The sequence below is a fragment of the Octopus bimaculoides genome, chromosome 11 (assembly GCF_046866305.1).
Source record: "Octopus bimaculoides isolate indiv1 chromosome 11, ASM4686630v1, whole genome shotgun sequence".
NCBI lineage: Eukaryota > Metazoa > Mollusca > Cephalopoda > Octopoda > Octopodidae > Octopus > Octopus bimaculoides.
Window position 1 is genome coordinate 68,036,650 of NC_142938.1, and position 25,904 is coordinate 68,062,553.

Here is a 25,904-nt window from a genome sequence, read left to right on the forward strand (position 1 = left end):
TGTGCTGATGCCACATAAAAAGCACTCAGTCCACTCTGCAAGCTGGTTAGTGTTACGAAGGACATTCAATCATAAAAACCATGCCAAAAACAGACACAGAAGTCTGGTGCAGTCTTCTGCCTGGCTGACTCCTGTCAAACTGTCCAACCCATGCCAGCATGGAAGGTGGATGTTAAAGAATGATAATGATGATAATATACAAACTATGCAAAGTCTGGAGGTATGAAAGATGAACCTGAGTATAAAGAGGAGGCGGAGAAAGTAGCGATACAGTGAGCACTGTCCACCATGTCACCCTCGGCCTAGCTGGGACTTTGCACCAGCCACAGATTTGGTCAGTGGCCTCCAGTAGATTGTCCATGGGAACTTCCAATTGTCCTTTAAGTTATATGTCCCTTCCTCCTCTCTATCATCAGAGGCTTCTATTAGAATCTCTAAATTTCTGCTGGTTTGCTGGGTTTTTGAGTTTCCATAATCCTTTCTAGTATGGTTTATTTCTCCAAGACTTTCTAGCCCTAATTCTGAAGTCACTAACTAGCAGCCTATGTTGGGGTGTACACTGTTCACCTGAGAAAGACTTTGCATTTCTGAGCATCTGCCTATCTCATTGCCTGGTGAAGAGATAATCAACCTGGTTTATGTTCCCACCTGGCTAATAAGTGATTAGGTGGCTGACTGGTTTTCTGAAGTTCATGTAGCAGATCATGAGATCATTTGCATTACAGAACTCCAGTAGACTTGTTCCCTTCTCATTCCTGGGGTCAAAAGCCATAACCACCACATACACCCATGGGAATGCTGCCCAACGTGTCCATTAAAGTGGTCAGCCACAATAACTAAGACTCTGCCATTTGTCGTTGAGGTTGTCTGCAGAATGACCTCATAGAATTGGTCTTTCTGGTCATCAGCCCCTGTCCAGCCTGTGGAACATAGGCAAAGATAGGGACAATGTTTTAGACATTGGACTATGGCCATTCTGGGGCACCATCTTGAAAGGTTTTAGTTGTTGAATAAATCAACTACGGTACTTATGATTTTTTATTTGTTTTTCTTTTTTTTTTTTAGTCTAGTACTTTATCAGACTCTTGGTGAACTACTAAGTTAGAGGAACATAAACAAACCGATACATGTAAAAAGGGGGAAGTGGGCAACAAGCACAAGCACACAATATACAGGGTGGTCCAAAAGTCATGCACCAAGACATTTGACATTATATTTATATTATTCATTTTGTTCATTATGTACAAATGTGTGTATTGAACTCATTTTGTGTGATTTTTGGCCCACCTTGTATTATATATATATATATTTTACTTGTTTCAGTCATTTGACTGCAGCAATACTGGGGCACCACCTTGAAGGGTTTTAGCTGAACAAATTGCCCTCAGAATAGTTTTTTTTTTAAGCCTAGAACTTGTTCTTTTGGTCTTTTTGCCGAACTGCTAGATTATGACGACATAAATACACCAACACCAGTTGTCAAGGAATGGGGGACAAAGATACACACACATATTATGTGTATATATATATATATATATATATATACAATGGGCTTCTTTCAGTTTCCATTTGCAAAATCCAATTACAAGGCTTTGGTTGGCCCAAGATGATAGAAGACGCTTGCCCAAAGTGCCACACAGTGAAACCGAACCTGGAGCCATGTGATTGGAAAGGAAGTTTCTTACCACACAGCCATGCCTGCACCATATATATTTATGTGCTTGTCACCCACCTCCTCCTTTTACATGTGTTGGTTTATGTTCCCATTAACTTAGCAGTTCAGCTAAAGAGTCTGATAAAGTACTAGATTAAAAAACAAAAAAAAAAAGTTAAAAAACCATAAGTACCAGGACTGATTTATTCAACAACTAAAATCCCTTCAAAATGATGCCCCAGAATGGCCATAGTCCAATGTCTGAAACGATTAGATGATAAAAGAAAAACAGAAAAACAAAATCAAAAAATAAAGTAACAAAAATACGTAATATGTAACAAAGTAGTTTATTGACATTTTATTCACATGTTTCCAAAACACACAAGCATTTGGTTAGATGGAAGCAGTCTATTTACATTTGACACTGCATTGTACATCAAAACTTGAGAGGAGCAGGCATTGAACAAAGAAAAAAAAAGTGATAATTCTAATTAAAAATAAGAATAAGATGTCAAAATAATAATAATAATTATTATAATAAAATAAAAATAAATGATTGATTGTTTCAGAATTGAGTTTCCATATTTAAAATTCCATAATTGTTTTAAGAGATGAATATTTTCATTTATCCATAAAATTTATTAATCTCAATTTTTTTTTTAATATATTTCTGTATATCATTATTATTATTAGTTTTAGTTTATTTATGTATGATTTTTTTTTTCTCTCTTTTCTTTTAGAAAAGAAATATTTTAAGTATTATTTACAGCATTTAATGTCAAGGCTGAGCCATAACAGAAGTGAAAAAAATGTTCTGAAAGGAAAAAAAAAAGAAAGTTGTTATGATGAGAAAAAGAAAAGCTGTTGGGAGACAAAAATAAAACAAAAACACAAAAAAAATTTTTAACAATGTTTTTGCAATGCTTTTTCAGTAAGAAACTGGAACTAAATGGAAATCGAGACAAGCACCAACAGCAAAGATGGTAAAAGTACACTCAATGTATCCATATGGAAAATAAAATAGAATTTCTTTAAAACTTCTGAAGTACAGGGAAGTGATTGTGTGTGCTTGTGTTTCAACTACAGTTATTATCCAACACTATAACTTTTCAAACTATTAACTTCGTCTTTGGAGAGAAAAAAAAATATTTGAATATTTACATCTATACTACACTTCAACTGATTTGATCTCTGATCCTTGGGTGCAATGTACACATGCAGGAATGATGGTTGGAGACAAAACCAAAAGCAATGTAGCGTAGATGAGAATGTTAAAAAAACAGTTCAATGTGAAGATTAAGCTAGTAGTACAAGAACTAATATTAACAGTATCATCCATTGTTGTAATTTTATTTCAGTATAGTCTATATTTGTCTAAATTTATTATTTCTTTTACTAATAATAACACAAAAATTCTGAGGAAACTAAACTGCTATATATATATATGTATGTATGTATGTATGTTATACATACATTTCATTTAATAACAGTTTGATTCAGCTTCATGCAACTTAAATTTTTGTAGGTTCACCAAACGAACCTAATTTGTCAGGCTCATAGAACCAAATCTGAAACTTCTACCAATTGTTTCAAGTGCTACTTTCTTTCATTTGTCCACTCAATCATACATATATATATATATATATATATATATATATACATATATATACATGGTGGTGGCCCAGCATGGCCACAACCCTTGAGTTGGTATACAAAGGAATATATATATATATATATATATATATATATATAACTCAACTGGAAGGTGTACAGAATGCCACACATGGTAAATTCTTAATTTACTGAAATTTCCATTGCGGACAGAGAAGGAAAACAAACAATAAAAACCTTGTGATAATAGTTAAGAAACTCTGAATAAAGGGAGATAATTTTAAGAAATTAAAAAAAATAATTTCACTGTTGAATCAACATGCTTTAATATATATATCTATATAATCGTATTAGTAAAAACTGACAGTTAATTAGGAACATCTCTATAATAAAGAAAACGTAAAGATTTCTCTAAGAGACTATATGGGGGTGGGGGGAGAAACTGTTTCTTTCCAGAATTGTGTGTGTGAGAGAAAGAGAGAGAACAGTGTAATAGATTCGGACTCAGCTACATAGTAGCCCACCCTCTTCAAAAGCAACATAGGGTTTATATGGTGCACCAAATCTTTATTGGCATATTATCTGAAATAACCCGACATAAATAGATAAATTTATTTATGCCCCTGATGCAACAGATTATATCAGAATCTTACAAAACATCCAGCTGGCTCCTACATATATGATGTGTTATTAAGAAAAGGGATTAAAAATAATGTTGATGGTTTCAAATTTTGGCATAAGGCCAGCTATTTTAAGGGAAAGAGTAAGTAGATCACACTGACCCCAGTACTCAACTGGTACTTATTTAATCATCTCCGAAAGGATGAAAGGCAAAGTTAACCTTGATGGTCTCTTTGAACTCAGAATGTAAAGAGCTAAAAGAAAAGCTGCTAAGCATTTTGTCCAGTATGGTAATGATTCTAACAACTCACTACCTTAAGAAAAAAAAAAATTAAATTAAAAAAAAAAAATTTTTTAAATACCTAGGAATAAAATTATTTAGAAGAAAAAAATCAAAGAAATTTTTGGAAAGACGGTTTAAAAAAAAAAAAATTCTGTTTTGCAAATTTTAACTTTCTTTAAAACTGCCTCCCAATCAAATATTTAAGGTGTGAAAGAAACCTGGCAGACATTATCATCATCACCACCACATCACTAACTTCAATGTTAATCTTAAGTCATTTTTGATAATCAATTCTTTTTCTACTTTCTTCTTAACATCATCATCATCATCATCATCATCTAGACTTAAGATTTAAGTTGTTTCACTGGTGCTACATTTTATTGATCCCAGAAGGATGAAAGGCAAAGTTGAACTCTGAACATAAAAAGCCAAAAAAAAAAAAAAAAAAAAAAAAACCTGCAAAGCATTTTGTCCAATGCTCTAACTACAGAACTAATTTTCAGAACAATGACAAGAAACACCACAGTACAAGATGATTTATCAATATATATATAACAAAATACAGAATCTAAAATTTGCCATTCCAAGCAAAAATGTAAAATACTCTAAAATGATAGAGAAATTAAAATATTTATAAAGGCTTGAAGACTAAATTCAACCAATTGACTCCGTTTTACAATTGATATTAAGAACAAATAGTTAATACTATTTTACATATATTTATACATACATGAATATATACATAGACATATATATCAAATATTTTCTATATACTCTGCACTGGATCACACTGGTTGTGGGAGAAGAGCATTCTGATTTCCATGATATTGGCAAAGGTTTATCATGCTACAGAGATTTAGATCAGAGAAATGGTTACCATTTAACTTATATACATTACATACAATCACTTATATATAAGGACATACATGTATAATATCAGTGGTAGTAATAGCTGTATGTCATCGGTACAAAGATAGGACTTGATGCTAAGATAATAGAACAGGTGTATGTGTGCGTGTGTATATATATATATGCATGTGTATGCTTTATTATCTTAACAATTAAGATTAATCATATAGTATCTATTAAATTTTAATCAAATTTAATAAATGCTCCAGTAATAAAACTTCCTCAGTTCAAAGTCATATTTTAGTGTTAATGATACATTATAGATTTACCGACAATTATGTTCTGGTTAGATTAACCTAAACTTCATGCCAAAAACATAACTCAGCTGTTTCCAGTTGCTCATGCCCATTAATGGTGTGATCAATCTGAAATGGATCTGGTTAGCTTCATTTAGATATAAAACATCTTCAGCCACCAACTGATATCCAGTTCACAGAACATTTAAGAATATTTCTAGTAGAAACATTTAATAAAGGACAGCTCTAGTTGGCCAAGTAGTTAGAATGTTTCATAGAAATATTCAAGGATCATATCCCATCAATAATGCCGTGCTATGTGTCTAAGTCAAGACGTATCACTCTCAAATAGCCCAGCACACCTAAATGGGAAAACAATGGGAAAACATAGGTGACCACTATAAGCAGCAAGAGTTTTGTGCAACTAATTTCCAATATAACAAGGCCACACATTTTGGGGTAGGATACAGTCAATATGTGGTATATGAGAAGTACAACCACTGAAGAAAGAAAGGTAAAGAGGATTGGTGGAATTTGAAATCAGAAGAAACAGCAATAATATCACAAGATATTTTAGCCAATGCTAACAATTCTGTTAATCCACAGCTCTGTAAGTATAAGTGCTTTATTATCTTACAGTGCTGAACTCAAATCCTTCCAAGTGTGTTGCTTGAGGAGAAAGGAGATCCACCAAGCTGACTTGCTCTTAATAAAATACACCATGAAACAGTGGTGTAGCTACAATGTGTGCCACTCAGGACAGCCCTTGAGTTATACAGGTTTATATAGAAGACCCAAAAGTACTACCGCTATAAAAGTGCTCACCAGGGCAGATCTACATTCTTGTCTCCCATAGCTTTGCTATGAACGTAAAATATTATGATCTAATATCTTAGCAACAATCCACATCTAGTTGGCAACTGACTTACTTTACTACATATTTTTTTAAAAGATCTATTTATCAAAATATTGTAAAATTCCATGAAATATTATAAATCTATGCAATTAGCAGTCTCTTAGAAACTACAGAAATACAAATTTGCAATCTGCTTCCATGTACAGAGCTGTCAACATTTATGGCCTCCACAGAGCTATTCATCATTAATTACTGTCGTAGCCAAATGAAATATATTCTCTAGAATGTTTGACTTGAACATTTATGAATGTTTATAGGAAATGACAAGCCTTGGCAGTAATGCTTTTGGCAAAGCCATAAATGACAGGACTGAAGCTGTTGCAACTGACAGTTGAAACAATGTGGAACCATCTGCTGCACCATCATATTTTACTTTTCATAATGTTGGTCTTTTTCATGACTAGAAACCAAGGTGCCATATTTTGTTATTGTATATATATATATATAGGAGATACAGTGATACACATGCATTTCCTAAAGGCATTTTTAGTGTTAGTGAAATGACATGGCTTTAATTGGGGACCAATATTATACTTCAGTCTTGTGAGAAGATTACTATTTCCTTTATAATACTTCCCATTAATCTTTCATGTTTCAGTCATTGGACTGCAGCCATATTAGAGCACCACACCTTGAAGGACTTAGCTGAACAAATTGACCCCAGTAATTATTTTTTAAGACTGGTACTTATTCCATCAGCCTTTTTTTGCTGAACTGCTCAGTTATGGGGATACAAACAAACCAACACCAGTTGTCAAGCAATGGTAAGGAGACAAACAAAACATCCATAATGGGATTCTACATAGTTTCATATACTAATGTTAAAACAATTTCTCACTTATAGATAATGCCACAGATTATATTCCAGTAGATTTGGATTAATCAACCTCGCTAATACTTTCTTACATAGATACAAGATTTCAAATTTGATGGAAGGGGACAAATATATTGACCCCAGTATCTGACTCGTACTCGTTTTATCAACCCAAGACAGATGAAAGGCAAAAATCAACCTCAGCAAGATCTAAACTTAGAATATTAACAGACATGGCTAAATACCTAAGGCATTTTTAATTAACCTCGGGAGGATTTAGTAATGGTCATCATTTCTAAACTAGGAATAAGACCAGAAATTTGGGGTAGGAGTTAGTTGATTAAATCGACCCCAGTATTTAACAGGTACTTTATCAACCCTGAAAGGATAAAAAGGTAACGATGACCTCTACAGGATTTGAACTCGGACTGTAAAGAGCTAGAATATATACTGCAAGGCATTTTATCCGATGCTCTAACAAATTAATGAAATATTTCTGGGAAGTCTTTAGTCCTAATTTCTTATGAAATTCAACAGTTATAAAATATTTTTTAGCAAAAAAATCTTGATCTTTCAATCTCAGGTATGCCATCTTCTTTCCTCATACTGCTGCTACTTTTATAAACTGTTTTACAAGATATCACACACACACACACACACACACACACACACACACTTTCGGGTTTTCTGACAGAGCAGAGAAGGGATTTCTCAATAACAAATTACATCAGTTATCTGTCTTTCTATAGATTTATTGTAATTTTAACAGAAATAAAGAGGAGCTGGTAGCTATAGGCTTATATTTACACCAACCTGACAGAATAGGTTTTATTCAAATTATTATAACATGGTAATATTTCGTTATCGAGTGATAATTTTTTAGGGAGATGCCAACAGTCTTTGGATTTCAAGTTCAATTCTTGTTGTTTAGCGGCGCCAGGTCAGTTTTGATCAAGCAGACCTAGGGTCAAAGGGCATTACACATGATAATCATACCATCTTATTTGTCAAATTATAATGTACCTAGAATGTACCTTCCTCTTTTTCTGAGACAGTAAAATGTGATTTGAGGAAAATTTGGCTGCTTTTTCTAGCAGGTCAAGTAAACATACAGAGACTCTCTCAAATTGTAAATAAAATATCAGAACAAAGGTCTCTTCTATCACAGTCAGAACCCTCTGCAAGAAGCAGGATAAGGGTGATAAAAGAAAGAAATGCTAAAGACAAACAGTGTCTTAATATGGAACAGAAGCTGATATTAATGCAACATTATTTCTCTTTCTCACACACTCATAGACACACACACTATTAAGGCTGACACAACACTGGTATTGAAGTGTATGCACAAAGTGAGAACATATTTATTACATGTAACAAAATATATATATTTTATTTGAAGCTGAAGCTTCTTAAATCATAACTCTTTAGTTTCATGTTTCCAAGTGTTCAGATGGAAATATGAAACTGAGCTATGATTAAAAGAATCCTTACAGACTTTACTATTCTGTGTATGCTGCTGTAGGCCAGGAAATGGATATGAGGGAGAGAGAGAGAGCCAGGATGTATACAGAAAAGTTCAGTTAATTTCATTGAAAATAACTCATCATTATCATTGTCAGAAGAAGAAATGACCTACTGGAAAAAAAACAAAAAAACGTTGACAATAGAAAGGTTAGACTATAGCTTTGATGTTATAAGAGGAGAATTTTTTTTTTTTTTTGGAGGGATTATAAGATATTTTCAAATGACCTGACATCAAACCAGTCAGGTTAAGACGAACAGCAAATTAGAAACAATAGAAGGGGGCAAAAAATATTTAAGAGAAATATTTTAAATTCTAATATTGCAAAGGTTTTGTTTGTTTATAAAACTTTTTCTCACCTGGTTTCTTTTTCTTTAGAACCTATGTGTGTGTTTTATTTGATTTGTAAATGGTAAGGGTAACTAATGCAACAAATCATTGCTGGTAGAGAGACGCAAAACCTCAATGAGAATAGGGATCTGTTTCAATTTCAAGACTGATTGACCTTTCTATTTCTGGATTAAAAAGAATAAATGAAAACAAACCCTGAAGATGCAAGAAAAAAAAAAAAAAAAAAAAAATTGAGGTGGGGGTGGAAAGCTACAATATAAAGATTACAAACAGACATTAATAATTGTCTCAAATACTCTAATATTAAATAGTTGTTTCTCATGTGGCTGTGACACACCTTACGGAAATCCCATTTCCAGCATTACAGGGCAAGCCCTCCAATGGACACCCTGAAGAAAGCAGAAGCACAGCAGACCAAAACGACAGATGGTCCATAGAAACTGAAACACTGGCAGACAGCTACCCCTGGGGAAAACTGCAATCCATTGCCAAAGATAAAGACAGACGGAAATGCCTTGATACCATGCAGAGCATAGGTCACAACTAAGGGAATTAAGACAAAGCTAAGATATACATTCAATAATACTAGCAGCAGAATACAAATTTAAAATCTATAATCCATCAACTTGACCATTGTCAATTGTAAGATTTTATTTCTAAGAAAGAGAAACCTGACCTGTTTTATAAAAGCAGTGGCAACTCTTTACTGTACCAATGTCAACCATAACATTTTACAAGTATTTATTGATCTCAATGATGAATTAACCTTGAAAGATTTTGTATTAAGCACAGTAAGACACAAACAAAAACTTTACACTTCAGACTGCCTGGTCCAGTTTTATAACATTTATGCCAACTCCATAATAATAATTATTTCCAATTTTGTCACAAGACCAGCAATTTTGAGGAGAGAGGAGAGTCACTTACATTGACATCTCCCCACCACCTCTGCTCAACTGGGACTTATTCTATTGACCCCCAAAATGATGAAGGGCAAAGTTGACCACGGCAGAATTTAAATTCAGAAAGTAAAGAGCCAGAAGAACTGCCACGAAACATTTTGTTTGACTCGGTAATAATTCAGCTCACTACCTTAGTAATAATAATAATAATAATGATGTTATAAGAATATGACAAGTTTGAGTTGAAAGGTGAGAGAAAGGAGCAACAAATTGTTTTGGGGGACATTATATCATTACTATTAACATCAAAGAAATGAAATGAAGTTAAGTGCACATCTAAATACTATGAACCAAATTTGAAAGAGAAGTATTTAGGGGTTACACTGAACCTCATGTGCCTGGTGCTTGCTGGTGAAGTCACTTGCCAAATGATAGTGAACTTTAAGGAGTTTTATTTTCTTAATAATAGAAAGAGGTTGTTGGTTGTTAGAACACAGACAGGAAAATTTCAATATGTTGGATTTTTGGAAATATTATATTCAAATATAGAATATTAGATAATAATTGATAATTGAAAAGGGATCAAACTTTAACAAGTTAGGTTATTTTGTTGTTATTACAACTCGCATTCATAGTATGTATTCTAAAAAAAAAACGAAAAAAAAAAAAAGAAATTAATATAATTTTCAACATGATTAATAGAAAGAGGAAAAAAATTAAATTAAATTAAATAGAAATATGATAGAATATAAAAAGTATTTGAAATGAGTTTTGAAAGAGAAGAAAAAAAGAATGCAGGGAGCAAATCCAGTTAAGAAAATAAATTTCAAACTAAAGGAAAAGCAATGATATAGATATAGATATATATATATACACACGCACACACACATATATATAAATATACATACAGGCATTATATATGTAGTTTTCAAATGTTAGAGAACAGCATAGAGCCATTGAGTAGATGTTCCTTATAAAGGAGTTACTTGTGAAACAGGCTGTACAGCTATGGATACACCACATATATAGACGACGCACAAGTATTTTGTTTTCAGTGTATTTAAAGAAAACAGTGATAGTCTGTCTATAGGAAGGGTCTCCTCCTTCAACCCCAAAACAAAGGAAATTTCCTCTCTTCTTGCCACACTTAACATACCTCAGTTTTTACCTGTTGTTTTCATTATTGCCTAGTTTTAAAACAATAAATGAATCTAAATTTTATGTCATGGCAGTATGCTTTGTATATACAGGTGTGAACAGAAGAGAAAAAATGTGTGTATGCATGTATATGTATATATATATATATGTGTGTGTGTGTGTGCATATAATATATATATATATATATATATATACAGTTTTAGGGAAAAGAACCAAGTTTCATGAACTCATCGGTGAAACTTGGTTCTTTTCCCTAAAACTATATATTTATATATATTTTAATCTGTAAAGCTCAATATAATTTTAATTTTTTATAAATTGATTTTGAGTTTTTACCTGTAATTTTGGATTTTGTCCCTAATATTATTATTTCATATATATATATATATATATATATATATATATGGGTGTAATATACACACAAGGCTAATACGCATAGTGTTTGCTCTAGACCGGTATCATTTTGTCTCCTTAAACTTATTTGGAAGACAGACAGTGGTAGTGAGGAAAGAAAGAAAAAAAGTGCTGTACCTCCTTTCAGAAAAAAAAAAATAAAGCCTTTCTCTTTCTCTCTGTAACATTGCGGCATGGCACTGGAACATTGCAATTTAAGAACCTACAAGATGGGAATATCACATATAGTGATACAAACCTAGCATTGCTTAAGATTACAACCTAAGGAATATATATATATATATATATATATATATATATATATATATTTATATATATAGTGTTGTTGGGTAATGATCCGGAGAAGTACTCAATACAAATGTAAGAGTGCAGTCGGTTGTTTGAGCTGGTCTAGTACCCTGGAGTTTTCTTAGCATGACTGCTTCTTGAAACAAGGTAGACAGGGCTCAGTCTGAGTTGTCTGAAAAGGCACTTCCATGCAGTTGAAACTCCAGAATAACAGGCTACTTGTGTGGCATACACATACATACATACATACATACATATATATATATATATATATATATATATATATATATATATATATATATATATATATATGTAAAGAATTATTAAAACAGGTTTTCCAAAGGTAGCCCAGCTTCCAAATAATTCAGCCATTACATTAACACTGTCACAATATTTAAACCAAATGAAACACCACTTCCCTTAGTAAACAAAGTTTATTATAAATAGCAAACTTTCTGAGTGCCTTAAGTAAATAAAGCATTAATAACGATTCAGTAACAATAAATATTTTCATCACATTGGAAAAAAAAAAAAAAAAAATGTCGGAAACAAAAGCATCATGTATGTGTTTGGTCGGAGTGTTGCGGTAAGCCACTAAGGATGCTGCAGGATTCTCTACAGACATGCCAAGTATTTTAAACTTTAAAAAGGCAGTTGCTGTTAAGACAATAATTTATGAAGATATTGTTGAAGTAAGCCAACTAAGGTACTGATTATAACGAAAATTTGAAAACTCACCAATCTAATGTTTATGCTGCTTCAATAATAATAATAATCCTTTCTGCTCAAGGCACAAGGCCTGAAATTTTGGGGGAGGAGACTAGTCAATTACATTAACTGCAGCTTTTTTACTGGTACTTAATTTATTGACCCCAAAAGGATGAAAGGCAAAGTCAACCTCAGCAGACTTGAACTCAGAACATAGTGGTAGGCAAAATACAGCTAAGCATTTTGCCTAGCATGCTAACAATTCTACCAGCTCACCGCCTTAATAATAATGATAATAATAATAATAATAATAATAATAATAATAATAATAATAATAATAATAATAATAATAATGATAATAATAATAAAATGCAAATTAGAATGATTCAATAGAAATTATCTAGTGTACATGCTGAATAAACAAAAATATATAATAGAGATATGTACTGCTTAAATTTTTCTTTTTTTGTTTTTTGTTTTTTACAGGGGTAATTTAGGTGTAAATTAAACAACTTTTCTGAAATATGTACTAATTTAACATATAGTTTAGAATTTATTTATATTAATTTCACAAGCTAAGGGATAACTTGAACCAAGGAAGGTTTAGAAAACTCTCCAAAGAATTTAAAGCTTTATAAATAAAATTTTCTGCTGCTTCAGAATAACAAAATAAGATATTAAATTAAAGAAACCATTATATCATCAGGTTTTGGATTTGGCAACTTGGCCAACAATCAAAAAAAAAAAAAACAATCACATAATTTTCATAATGTTATATTAAGTAAAATTTATGTAAAAAAAAATTAAAAAAAAAAGGAAAAAGAAAAGAACCATAAGGAAACTGTTATTGCTGAATCTATAAATTGTAAAATGAAAATTAAAAAAAAAAATTCTTTTCAGGTTATTCATTGAGAAAATGAGGAAATATACTACATTGGAAGGTGATTCAGTTTTCACATTATTCCACAACAGTTGCCTCATATTTGGTTCAAAATGCTTTGTACAGCAGCCACCATACATCATCATCATCATTATTATTATTATTATTATTATTATTATTACTATTATTTAGAGTACGTCCAGAAGCTGGCCATGAACAGAAAACAGAATTGTTCAGTTGCTCCCTATCAAAGTAAACAGTGGCTTATACCAAACCTCTTGCTATCAACACTAGGAAACAGAGAAACAAATTCATACACCAGCTCATTAGTTATGCTGTTAATTACTATTACTCGTTTAAATTATCACATCCTAAGATGGGAACATGTTCAGTTATTTACCTTTTCACTAAAAAATATTTTGAACTGGACATAATATTCCTTAGGAGAGAGAGAGAGAGACTTCAGTCTTAGATGTTTCGATAATATACTCTAGTTGTGATTTATATTTGAAAAAATTAAACAAACAAAAAAAAAAAATGTTCCTTCTTAAATCTGTTTGTGGAGGAAGTGTATAGGAGTAAATAAAGGTATTTTACGAAGAAGATATTGGTAACTGGTTTGAAACACTTAAGATGGAGGTTACAGAGATGTAATTAAAAAGGAAAGTTGTCTTGGTAGATAGCTGGATGGAAGCTGAATTGCTAGCCATGAGAAATACAGTACTCAGCAGCAAAATTTAATTTATAATTAACAAGTCATCTGATTTAATTACTTTTCGGCTTTTAAATAAATTCATAGAGGAGAAAATTTGAAACTTTGTAATTAAAAGGTCAAATTTCTTTTTGCTTCCATTTGCATCAGAGATGAGAAAAACATTGAAAGGGGTGGGGGAGAGAGTTCAGGTTGTGGGAGGGGTTGGGGAGGGGGGGGGGGGGGGGGGGTTAATAATCGGAACGTGGGGATTAGCCATGCTAAATATTATATAATGTGGTGGTGTGGCTCTGTAAGTATGTATTAGTGTATTGAAGAAATAAAACAAATGAGAGGGGGAGGTCGGAACGAAAGAGAGAAACTGTTGACAAACTGTATTGCAGCAACATACAGCTAATAATGACACAACAGTGATTGTAAAAATAGCACTGAACCAAAAGACAAACAAAATCAATAATAATAATAATAATAATAATAATAATAATAATAATAATAATAATAATCAACCTTTGCAGACTGTGGCAAACAAAAAGAATACAGTGGAGGTTTTGTTCATGTAGAAATTGCTTTTACATCATTGCCATCATTATTGTTATTATTAACATTAATATAATTATCATTATTATTAAATGTTGGCTGGTTGAATTATCTTCCAAATTATCAACAGAGAGTGTTCTTCCCTTGCATCATGACCAATGCCTAATAGAAGTTATAGTAAAAGTAGCATTAGTGTATGAAGGAATCTCAGTAAAATGAACCTTAGCTGGCAGCGAGACAAGTAAATAAGACAGGTGTGTAGCAGCCAGAGAATGTTAAGGTGTCGATGCTAATTTCCTCAGCAGGCACAGTCTGGTCTTTGAGTCTGTTGTTGTTGCCGGTGCAGACGGCGAAGTGAAGCATCTCCATACTGAATACCAGAACCCATTCTTTCAGGATCAAGTTCACCTGGATTAAGAGAAGAGAGAGATAGAGAGAGAAAATTTTAAAATGATATAGATTAACCTTTTTGACAATAACTTACCTGAAACCATTTTTGCTTCTACGATACAAAACCAATTAATGTAGAGGGTTCATATTTAAATTTAATTCTTCCAATATAATTATAACTATGAATCTTTTAAGTTATGTTCTAAACATTCATTTTAAATAGTGAAAAAGCCTGTTGTTTTAGTAATCCTTCAAAATTCTAGATCACTTAAAAAATTTATTTAAACACATAAATGGAGTATTTTGTAAGAAATATGGCTATGAAAAGGTTATTAGTGAAAAGAGGCAGACAAAAATAATAATAATAATAATCATAATGGTTTCAAATTTTGGCACAAAGTCAGCAGTTTTAAGGAAGAGAATAAATCAATTATGTTGACCCCAATGCTCAGCTGGTAATTATTTTATTGAACCTGAAAGGATGAAAACCAAAGCTGACTTTGGAAGAATTTGAACGCAGAACATAAAGAACCAGAAGAAATGATGCTAAGTATTTTGTCCAACACTGTAGCAATTCTACCAGCTTGTTACTTTACAAACAAACAAAAACAATGTAAACAGACTGAAGGAAGAGAATAAAAATATGGACAAAACAGACTGAGAAAGATATAACGTAGCTAAGATCATTCTTAACCAACTCTCTACCTCACTGAGCTGAGTTAGTTATTAATCAACTCTGTTTTTATTCTAAAATCTTTTAGTGAGGACAGAAGGCAGTATCCATTATTTCTTTACAGGACTTGCAAGACAGACAGGTGAGGGGTGATAGAGTCTGATGCAAAACGATGAAAACTAAAGACAGACTTTTGGAGGTGTTCAAGCAAGTGAACACACAACTCCTCAAAATCATTTTAGTTAGTGTGCATGTAGAAGGTCATCATCTTTATTGGAACACGTACAAGCACAAGTCTAACTTGGAAGCTTGGAAGAATGTGTGCATGTATTTATTTCCCCTTCTTTTAGGAAGAATCTGAAGTATTGGTGATAAACAGTTTTGCTAAACAAACCACCCAGGTGACAGTTCTATTGGTTATATCAATAAAATGTTCAAATGTGCTAATCTTCATTCATTCATTCATTGTATGTTTGTCAGTTGCAAGTAAGTGAACATGTGCATGCTAGCAAATGAATGTGCGTGTGTGCAAGCTAGAGTGCGTGTGAGTGTGCTTTGAGAGAAAAGTTGGACATAAGAAGCATCAGATGTGGTGTGCAAGAGAGACGACTGCGCTGGTGTGGTCATGTGTTGCATATGGATGAGGACAGCTGTGTGAAAAGCAGTAGAGGGAACCTGTGGAAGAGGTCGACTCAGGAAGACCTGGGATGAGGTGGTGAAGCATAACCTTCGAATGCTGGGCCTCACCCAGGCGATGACAAGTAACCAAGACCTTTGGAGATATGCTGTGCTTGAGAAGACCCGGCAAGTCAAGTGAGACCATAACCGTGGCCTATGCCAGTGCAGCATAACCAGACCATTTAAGAGTACCCTTCAATCATTGGGCAATAAACTGCGCTTGCAAAGACCTGTTGAGTCCAGTGAAGTCATTGTTGTGGCCAATGACAGTACCGCCTGATTGGCACCCATGCTGGTGGCACCATTCGAGCATGGTTGATGCCAGTGCTGCCTGACTGTGCCGGCGGCATATAAAAAGCACAATTCAAGTGTGATTGTTGCCAGTGCCGCCTGACTAGATCCTGTGCCGGTGGCACATAAAAAGCACAATTTGAGCGTGATCATTGCCAGTGCTGCCTGACTGGCCCCCGTGCTGGTGGCACATAAAAAGCACTACTCAAGCATGGCTGATGCCAGTACCGCCTGACTGGCCCTCATGCCAGTGGAACGTAAAAAGCACCCAATACACTCTCATAGTGGTTGGCGTTAGGAAGGGCATCCAGCTGTAGAAACCATACCAAGTCAGACTGGTACCTGGTGCAGCTCCCCAGCTTACCAGTTTTCAGTCAAACCAGCCAACCCATGCCAGTATGATGATGATGATGATACACACACACACACACACACACACACACACATACAGTTATAGATTAAGCAATGCCTTTACCTGATTCAATTTTAGTAAGTATTGACCGTGCACACTTCAAAAATGTCTCTTCCACATTCTCTCCAGTCAAAGCACTTGTTTCCAAAAACATCAACTCTGAAAAAGAGAATCAAGTCCCAATATTAGTAAAGCCGAAAGCAGAGGCTGAAGCTTTTATAGCTGCAGTGATGACATAACAGAAACCATATGAATTAATTTTACATGTGAATACATCTTTCTATCTTTGATCTATAATAATTTGAGAGATAACTCTTTGGAAGAAAGTGTGGGTTTTAGAACCAAAACTATTTTTAGTTGGGATTAAAAGCATGGTTGATCTCTCAGTCATTAGATATCCTGTTTTTAGCATGTTTTGCCATGTGGCCACAGCCTGAGGATTGCGCAAAGACACCAGACTATTTAAAAAGGCTGCCTGAACTGTTTACATCGCATGAAACTAATAAGTAACTCATGAAAATATATATTATGTTTATTAGTGTGTGTATTTGAGACACTGTTCGGAATATACCATCTGGTAAAATAGATTTGACAAATATATGAAGAAAATTATGCAACATTATAAAGCATAGGAATTCATTATTTCAATATCCTGAATATAAATTACTTGCCTGACTGGCCTTTGTGCCAGTGGCACGTAAAAGCACCCACTACACTCTCTGAGTGGTTGGCGTTAGGAAGGGCATCCAGCTGTAGAAACTCTGCCAAATCAGATTGGAGCCTGGTGTTGCCATCTGGTTTCACCAGTCCTCAGTCAAATCATCCAAGCCATGCTAGCATGGAAAGCGGACGTTAAACGATGATGATGATGATCTTATTCAAAATGGATGATGGATGATTATAAACACCTTTCATTTAAAATTCCATCAATTTTCACAGCAGAAAACAGTTTTATATACCGACCTATCTTTTGTTGAGGAAAGTCATGTTTGAAATTATATTTTGTTGAGGTATATCAAGTTTATCATGGCAACAAAACCTGCAGAAAATGTGTATATATGTATACATATAGAAAGGTCCAACTTACACAGACTACACACCTTTAATTCTCTATATTATTTGTACTCTGTATAAGTTGGAACTTTTTATATGCATACATATATATACACATTTTGTATTTCACGTGTCTAATATACTTTATATATTGTTGATCTGTCTAATTTGCTTATCCCTACATTTGCTTCTACACCTGCTCAAGTTCTAATATTTTGACAAAACTACTACTATATGGAGAACATCTGAATCTCATTTATGAACTATATATATATATATATATATATATATATATATATATATATATGTGAAAAGCAAAATTTCATTAAACAATCAAGGTTTCATCTATGGATAGAACAAAGAGGGAAACATTACCATTCTCTTGTGCAAAGCGGCTAGCTTCCAAGAATGTTACTTCACGATCAGCTTCCAAATCTTTTTTGTTGCCCACCAATATGATGACAATGTTCGGACTAGCAAGTGTGCGGGCGTCTGTTAACCAGTTAGTTAGAGCGTTGTATGTTTCTCGACTGAAATATAAGAGAGACAGCACTTAAGGATGAGGTTTTCAGTTTAATAAACATGGCTGTGGAAGAAGGGAAGATAATATAGTCTTAGATAAGTTATGTTTAATTAAAATACAGGATGGTCATAGTTTGAACAACTTTGAGAATATGTTTACTGAATTACAGCTGACCTGGGCACAGTGATGAATATTATTATCACTACCAACTTGTTAGAAATAGCAGCCAAGTCCCCATCAAATCACACCTACTGTCTTAAAAAGAGAATGACACATTGGTTATTGTGATCATGGGAAGGTCATAGCTAGAACACTTTTTCTAATAGGTTTGCATTGGTCTAAGCCAGAGGCTCTGTAACCAGTACGCTGTGGCACACTTGATGTGCCACAAGATGAGGCTAGGTGTGCCACAGTGTAACTCGAATATAATTTTTTTCCTTATACTTTTAGTTATATCTTTAGTTCAGGTGTGCTGCCAAATTTTGTAAAGAATGTAAGTGTACCGCAAGTGAGAAAAGGTTGCAAAGCACTGCTCTAAGCAACAACAGCAAGAACCAAGATTCTTATTAACATCACCATCATCATCATCATGATTGTTTTAATGTCCATTTTTCTGTGCTCAAATGGGTCAGATGGAATTTGCTGAGGTGAATTTTCTACGGTTCGATATACTTCCTCTTGCCAAAACTTGCCAGTTCCCAGGAAGGGAAATGCTTCCCTATGACCAGACATTGTTTTTATGAAAGTTTGGAAGTGAAGGACACCACTTATATGACAGTGACACTTATTTACAACTATCACATGAAGTCCAGGCAAAGAGACAATAACACACACACATACACGAACAGGCTTCTTTCAGTTTCCTTTTGTCAAATCCACTCACAAGACTGGTTGGCCTGGGACTATAATAAAAGACACCTGCCCATGGTGGCACACAGTGGAAGTGAACCCAGAAGCATGTGGTTGTAAAGCAAACATTTTACCAAACAGCCAGTTCTGCACCAAAATCTCCCATAAATTATACCCTAACACCTTGCCGTCTCATTGTAGTCCTAGACATATAGGCCTGAAAAGAAAGAAAAAATGTCCACAGCCAGAATACTTTTGATGTTAGGTCTGCTTAATCAGGACTGACTTTCAGCTTACTACCACCATTAAAAAGTTTCATTTATCAAACAGTACCCAAGTCCTTCCTAAATTCAATGACCAACACTACTGATTACTTCAACATCATCTACACCTGTGTTAAAAGCAAGTGAGATTTATAACATGTAATACAATCATTGTGAACTTACTTCACCACAAAAGAGAAAAAAGCAGTAATGAAGTAACAACTACCATATTTATGGGTGAAGGCATGTGGCCTAGGAGTTAAGAGTGCTGCACTTATGAACACAAGATCATAGTTTTGATTCCTGGACTGAGCAGTGCATTGCCTTCGTGAGCAAAACACTTCATTTCAGATTTCTCCAGTCCACTCAGTTGTAAATGAGTAACCCTGCGACTGACTAGCGTTCCCTCCAGGGGAATGTTGTGATCTCAGTCACTTATATGCCAGGGAAATTGAGTAACTGACCCTATGAGTCCTGGCACTAGAAACAATACTTTTACTTACATTATTTACATTCGACGGATATTTGTCCTCATCTTGTTTGTTGTTAACATGTTTCAGTTGATATACCCTCCAGCCTTCTTCAGGTGTCTTGGGGAAATTTCGAACCTGGGTTCTCATTCCTAAGGTATCGAAAAAAATACCTTAGGAATGAGAACCCAGTTTGAAATTTCCCCAAGACACCTGAAGAAGGCTGGAGGGTATATCAGCCGAAACGTTGTGTTAACAACAAACAAGATGAGGACAGATATCCGTTGAATGTAAATAATGTACAGAATTCCTCATCTCTTAAATATAGAACAATACTTTTACTACTTGCCATATTTATGAGGATGTAATGAAAACAAAAGGTGATAGAGGAACAAGTGTTTGGCCACAAGACTGGCAAAAGGATGCATCCTATAGCATGGCACATGCATACACACACAGCATTACTAACCTTGTGATGTCATAGACCAATAAAGCACCAGCAGCTCCTCGATAATAGCTCCGGGTGACTGAACTGTAAAAGAAAAGTCAACAGATGATTAGACATCAAGAGAATTATATTAAATTTATTTTGGCTGATCCAGTGGTCTGTTTCCTCTGGAATTTACCCAATATCTAGCTGGTACAACTGGCAAGATAAAGTAGATGAGGGTAAAAAAGAAAAGAAAGACTATTTTCTGTAATGGTAGACAAATGTTAGTATACAAATGGTTGGATGATTGGACACCAGGTAGATGATTGGAAGTACTGCTACCCTCACAAGCTTGGTAGTAATGTTTGTCACTGCATCCAACCTGGTACTTTCATTAAAAGCTGTCCATTTTATATGGGGAAATGGTAAAGCCAGGAATTAGTGAAGCATTTAATATCTTCAGACAATTCAACTGTACTACATTCATCTTCACCATCTACTATTTCTGGGTCACGGGTGGGTAAAACCCTCCAAGTACCTCCTCCACTGGACCCTATCAGAAACAACCATCATCACTGTTTTCCTGTTGGATTCCCAAGCATGGCTAACTGAGGCTAAGGATATTATCCAACCATATTGCTCTTGGTCTATCCCCAGTCCTCCTGCTGGTTGGCTCAGGTTGAAGAATCTGTTTTGTGATCCTTTGGCACAATGCCCATAGTACCAGAGCTGTAACTTATCAATGTACTACATTTAGTTGTAATATAAACTACTTTTCATATCCTTGGAACATGAACTGTTGGACATCAGCTAATAACATTGCTTTGCCATATCATAATCTGTGACACCAATACTTTTATGTATGCCTTAGTTTCATCTTGGTTTGTGTTCCCTATTTTATTTTATCCTTAGTCCACAGAGTAAAGTGGTTGGCATTTGGAAGGGCATCCAGTTGTAGAAACCTTGCCAAAACTGACCTCACCTGTGCTTGTGCCACATTAAAAGCACTCAGTCCACTCTGCTAGGTGGTTGGTGTTAGGAAGGGCATCCAGCTGTAAAAACCCTGCCAAAACAGATACGGAAGTCTGGTACAGTCTTATACCTGGCCAGCTCCGGTCAAACCATCCAACCCATGCCAGCATGGAAGGCAGATGCAAAAGGATAACGATAATGATGATGTCATATCTGGTTTGGATTTGTCAAGATCAACCTAAACTTCTATAATGTTGTGGTCAGTGAGAAATCTCAAACTACTTAGATCTTACATTATGGTCGCAATATGTGCACTACCACTACTACACATAAAGTGGACAACAATTTCTTGCTGTTTTACAAACAAATTTCAGAAATTTACTCAATATATATATGAAACTTGGCAACATGACTTGATTTCAGTTCCCAGTTAGAGCTGTTTTACATCTATCTCTGAAACCCTTTGTAAAATGACATAATTTTTTATTGGTCAGAAAGTGACCAATATTTTTCTAACCCGAAAACGGCTTGATTCTTTTTAACCTTCCTCAATTTGATCAGTCCAGAAACAATCCCTCAGAATTTAGACTACAAAACCTAGTTGTCCACAGTAAAATGTCTCATCTTCATAAGCAAATCTTTTTCTATATAAAACATTCAGTAGCATTTGTTGTCATCCTCACAAGCCAAATCATCAATTCAGTTTTAACTCCTGATTCAAATCCTTTCATTTCACTTACCTCATTAATACTAATACATTAGTCAATCCTTTCCAGTTAGCTTGATTTAATAGAGTGAAACTCAAATCAACTAATCTCTGTTACTTACCGAAATCTTTCTTGTCCAGCTGTATCCCAGATTTGCAATTTTACAGATTTACCACCAACATTCACTACTTTGCTTCCAAATTCAACTCCAATAGTATGGTTTGAATCTTGCTTAACTACAAGAACATTAGGAAGAAGAGGTTTCCAATAAAAAATAAATTCTCTCTTTTTTTATATCCAAGAAGATATTACATTATACAAGTTAAGAAAAACAGAGTAGAAATATCTACAAATTTATCACTGACAAAAAAAGTATAAACATCAGCAATTTAACAACATTAATATTGATGGAGAAAAAAAAAAGAATTATTTAAAAATATTCTTATAATGATTTCTAATAAGTCACAAGGCTACAAAGTATGACTGATTAAATTGACTCATGTACTTAACTGTTATTTATTTTAACTTGTCCAGGAAGCATGAATGGCAAATCCACCCTAGTTATGATTTGAACTCAAAATATTCTAATAGGATTAGTTACATCTCTTCTATTTCATCTTTTTCATGTTTCAGTCCTTAAAAGGTTTAATCAAATCAACCACAGTATTTATTTAACTTTGATACTTACTCTATTGGTATCTTTTGCTGAACTGCTCAGTTACGGAGACAAAGAAACCTATACTGGTTGTCAAGTTGTGGAGGGGAACAAACACATGCACACACACAATATATGACAGGCTTCCACATAGTTTCTGTCTACCAGATTCATTCACAAAGCATTGATCAGTCACTGAAGAAGTCACAGAATGTCTGACAAAAGAACTTTGATGTAATCGGCTAGTCCCCCTCCCCTCAAATTTCAGGCCTTGTGCCTTCAGTAGAAAGGATTATTATTAATATTTTCAGTTTCCCTGTCAAAGTTCTTTTGTCGGACATTCTGTGACTTCTTCAGTGACTTTCTGTCTCGTGTCTTATCTTGCTTATTCCATGTTGTCTTCCTGCAGTACGTATCTCTATCTGCATGTATTTGTGTCTGTATATGTGTGTATATTTGTATCTGTATGTGTGTGCGTATGTGTCTTGTATGCGTGTAAATGGGTTTGTGAGCACGGCCCCCTCTGGTACTCAATAGGGTCCATGTATTCACAACAAAGAAGTTTCCTGTATTCTTTCATCTATATAGGCGTAGGAGTGGCTGCGTGGCACTTTAGGCAAGTGTCTTCTACTATAGCCTCGGGCTGACCAAAGCCTTGTGAGTGGATTTGGTAGACGGAAACTGAAAGAATCCTGTTGTATATATGTATGTATATGTATATATATATATATATATATATATATATGTATGTATATGTATATATATATATATATATATATATATATATATATATATATGTATATATATATATATATATATATATATATATATATGTATATATATATATATATATATATATATATATATATATGTGTGTATGTGTGTATGTGTGTATGTGTTTGTGTTTGTCCCCCCAACATCGCTTGACAACCGGTGCTGGTGTGTTTACGTCCTCGTAACTTAGCGGTTCGGCAAAGGAAACCAATAGAATAAGTACTAGGCTTCCAAAGAATAAGTCCTGGGGACGATTTGCTCGACTAAAGGCAGTGCTCCAGCATGGCCACAGTCAAAAGACTGAAACAAGTAAAAGAGTAAAAGAGTTTATCTCTATAATTTTTAGTATTTGCAATAGTTCTTACCCAACTTACACATGTTCATATTTGCGTTCTTACCTTTCTGTGTCCAATAATTTCCATATAGTAAGCCATTGTATAATAAGTTCATATAGTATATGATCGTGGTCAGCCTCTGAATGTTTATTTATATAATCATCCTTGTTTAAATTTATCTGATAAAAGTTCTAAAAGGAGACTGTCTTTCATTTACTCATCAGTTTTGATGACCAACATATATATCTTCAAACAAGTTGAGTAAACTTATAAAAATTTTGGTCACTAGATCAGCGAGATACACACCAATCTTGCTTAAAAGAATCTTGCATACAAAAGCAAATGCAATAACTATGCTGTCTTGGACTTGTATTATACAGATAAGTGAAATCCAATCTAGCTATATTCTCTTCTATTCTAGGCTAAATAAATAAAAGCATCCTTTTATTTGAACATCTTGGAATGATTTCTCCATGACACTGTGAGCAACTTGTTTAAAATTTGAGATTTACTTAAATTTAATTGAAGTTAGTCTCAGATTAGGTTCTTTTTCTTTTCTATAACTCAAACATTTTTACATATGTGGTGAATTGCTTGTTGAACAAAAGAGTATGCACTATAGAGCGAACTCCATGTCCCCACCAACACCTCTAAATTACATACATCTGAGAAGAGAAGCTGGGAGCATTACTGAATGTGCCAGCAACCAATCATATGTCATTAAAGATTGAAGCCAGTTCACTCTTCTGAAGATGAAGGTCTAATTGGGACCTGGTCAACTATCGAAACAAAAAATTTTCATTCATACCTAATTGAGAAACATGTTCTGTAATGAATTATCATATGCATGGTAAACAGCAAGATTCAAAACCTACTTTTTTCTTTTTATTTGTCCCAGTCATAGACTCTGCCCTTGCTGGGACATCGCCTTTGCTAAGTTACAGGGATGTAAACACACAAACACTGGTTGTTAAACAGTGGTGAAACACACAAACACACACACACACAATGGGCTTCTTTCAGTTTCTGTCTGTCAGATACACTCACAAGGCTTTGGTTAGCAGGAGGTTATTGTAGAAGGCACTTGCCCGAGGTGCTACACAGTGGGACTGAACCTGGCACCATGTAGTTGGAAAGCAAACTTCTTACTGCATACCCATACCTACATTTATTCTTAATATGTTCTGGCAGATTTGAACATGAATATGCTAATCACTATTGTATTTCGTCACCAGCTTCTCTTTTACAACAATGCATGGCAGACAGTAAAATTCAAAACAATGCCTGGCATATTTATTTTTAATAAGCATTCTGATAAGAACTGTTGTAAATCAGTTGGATTGGTGACAGCATTGTTCAGTACATCACATTTTTTTGTGCTATTTCTCTCAAAGCAGACAGTGGCTTAAATAGTTTGGATTATGTCAGTTAAATACCTGTTAACAACTGACAGAGACTGAAGAATATTTAGTTAAAAAATACATAAAAATATAGCAAGAGAATGCAATACTTGTGGTAGAGTACACACAGTAAACACAATTCAGATGTCACCTGTCTGTAGAACCAGTAGTGCCATCTGTACCATAAATTAGCAGATAAATAAGGTTTGGTAACTGAGTAGTTTGGTAGCATCAATTTTTGAATTTAAAAATGTGTAGAATAAAAGCCAGTTTCCTGCATTAAAAACAGCCACTGCCAAAAGTGGTTTTGAGTCCAAATGGTGATACAAAAATGTGTCTAACTCAACTATTTCCACATTCATATACAGACAATTTACATCTCCATCTTTGTCTTAACTGAAGAATATTTCTGCTTAAGAGTTGAATAAAAATCAACCAAGCGATTGGACATGAAACTTGCTGAATATTGGAAAAACAAAAGAAAAGTTGAGACATCATTTTACACATGTACAG

At 34.1% G+C, this 25,904-nt stretch overlaps 1 protein-coding gene across 5 annotated transcripts in view; it reads right to left on the bottom strand.

The window, feature by feature from the left end:
- Positions 1-1,982: 1,982 nt before the first annotated feature.
- Positions 1,983-25,904, bottom strand: part of LOC106870962 (ras-related protein Rab-4B) — a 142,692-nt gene continuing 118,770 nt past the window's right edge. For 2 of the 5 annotated variants that reach the window (XM_089360297.1, XM_089360294.1), the window contains 6 exons: positions 22,349-22,463; positions 20,588-20,650; positions 18,389-18,543; positions 17,024-17,119; positions 14,738-14,924; positions 1,983-11,593 (listed from right to left, as the gene is read on the bottom strand). In XM_089360297.1, the coding sequence (XP_089216423.1) occupies positions 14,815-14,924; positions 17,024-17,119; positions 18,389-18,543; positions 20,588-20,650; positions 22,349-22,463 (539 nt within the window). In that variant the 3' untranslated portion in view covers positions 1,983-11,593; positions 14,738-14,814. Of the gene's footprint in view, positions 11,594-12,417; positions 14,925-17,023; positions 17,120-18,388; positions 18,544-20,587; positions 20,651-22,348; positions 22,464-25,904 lie in introns of all 5 variants that reach the window. The other 3 variants (XM_089360298.1, XM_089360295.1, XM_052971908.2) reach the window with 2 other exon arrangements.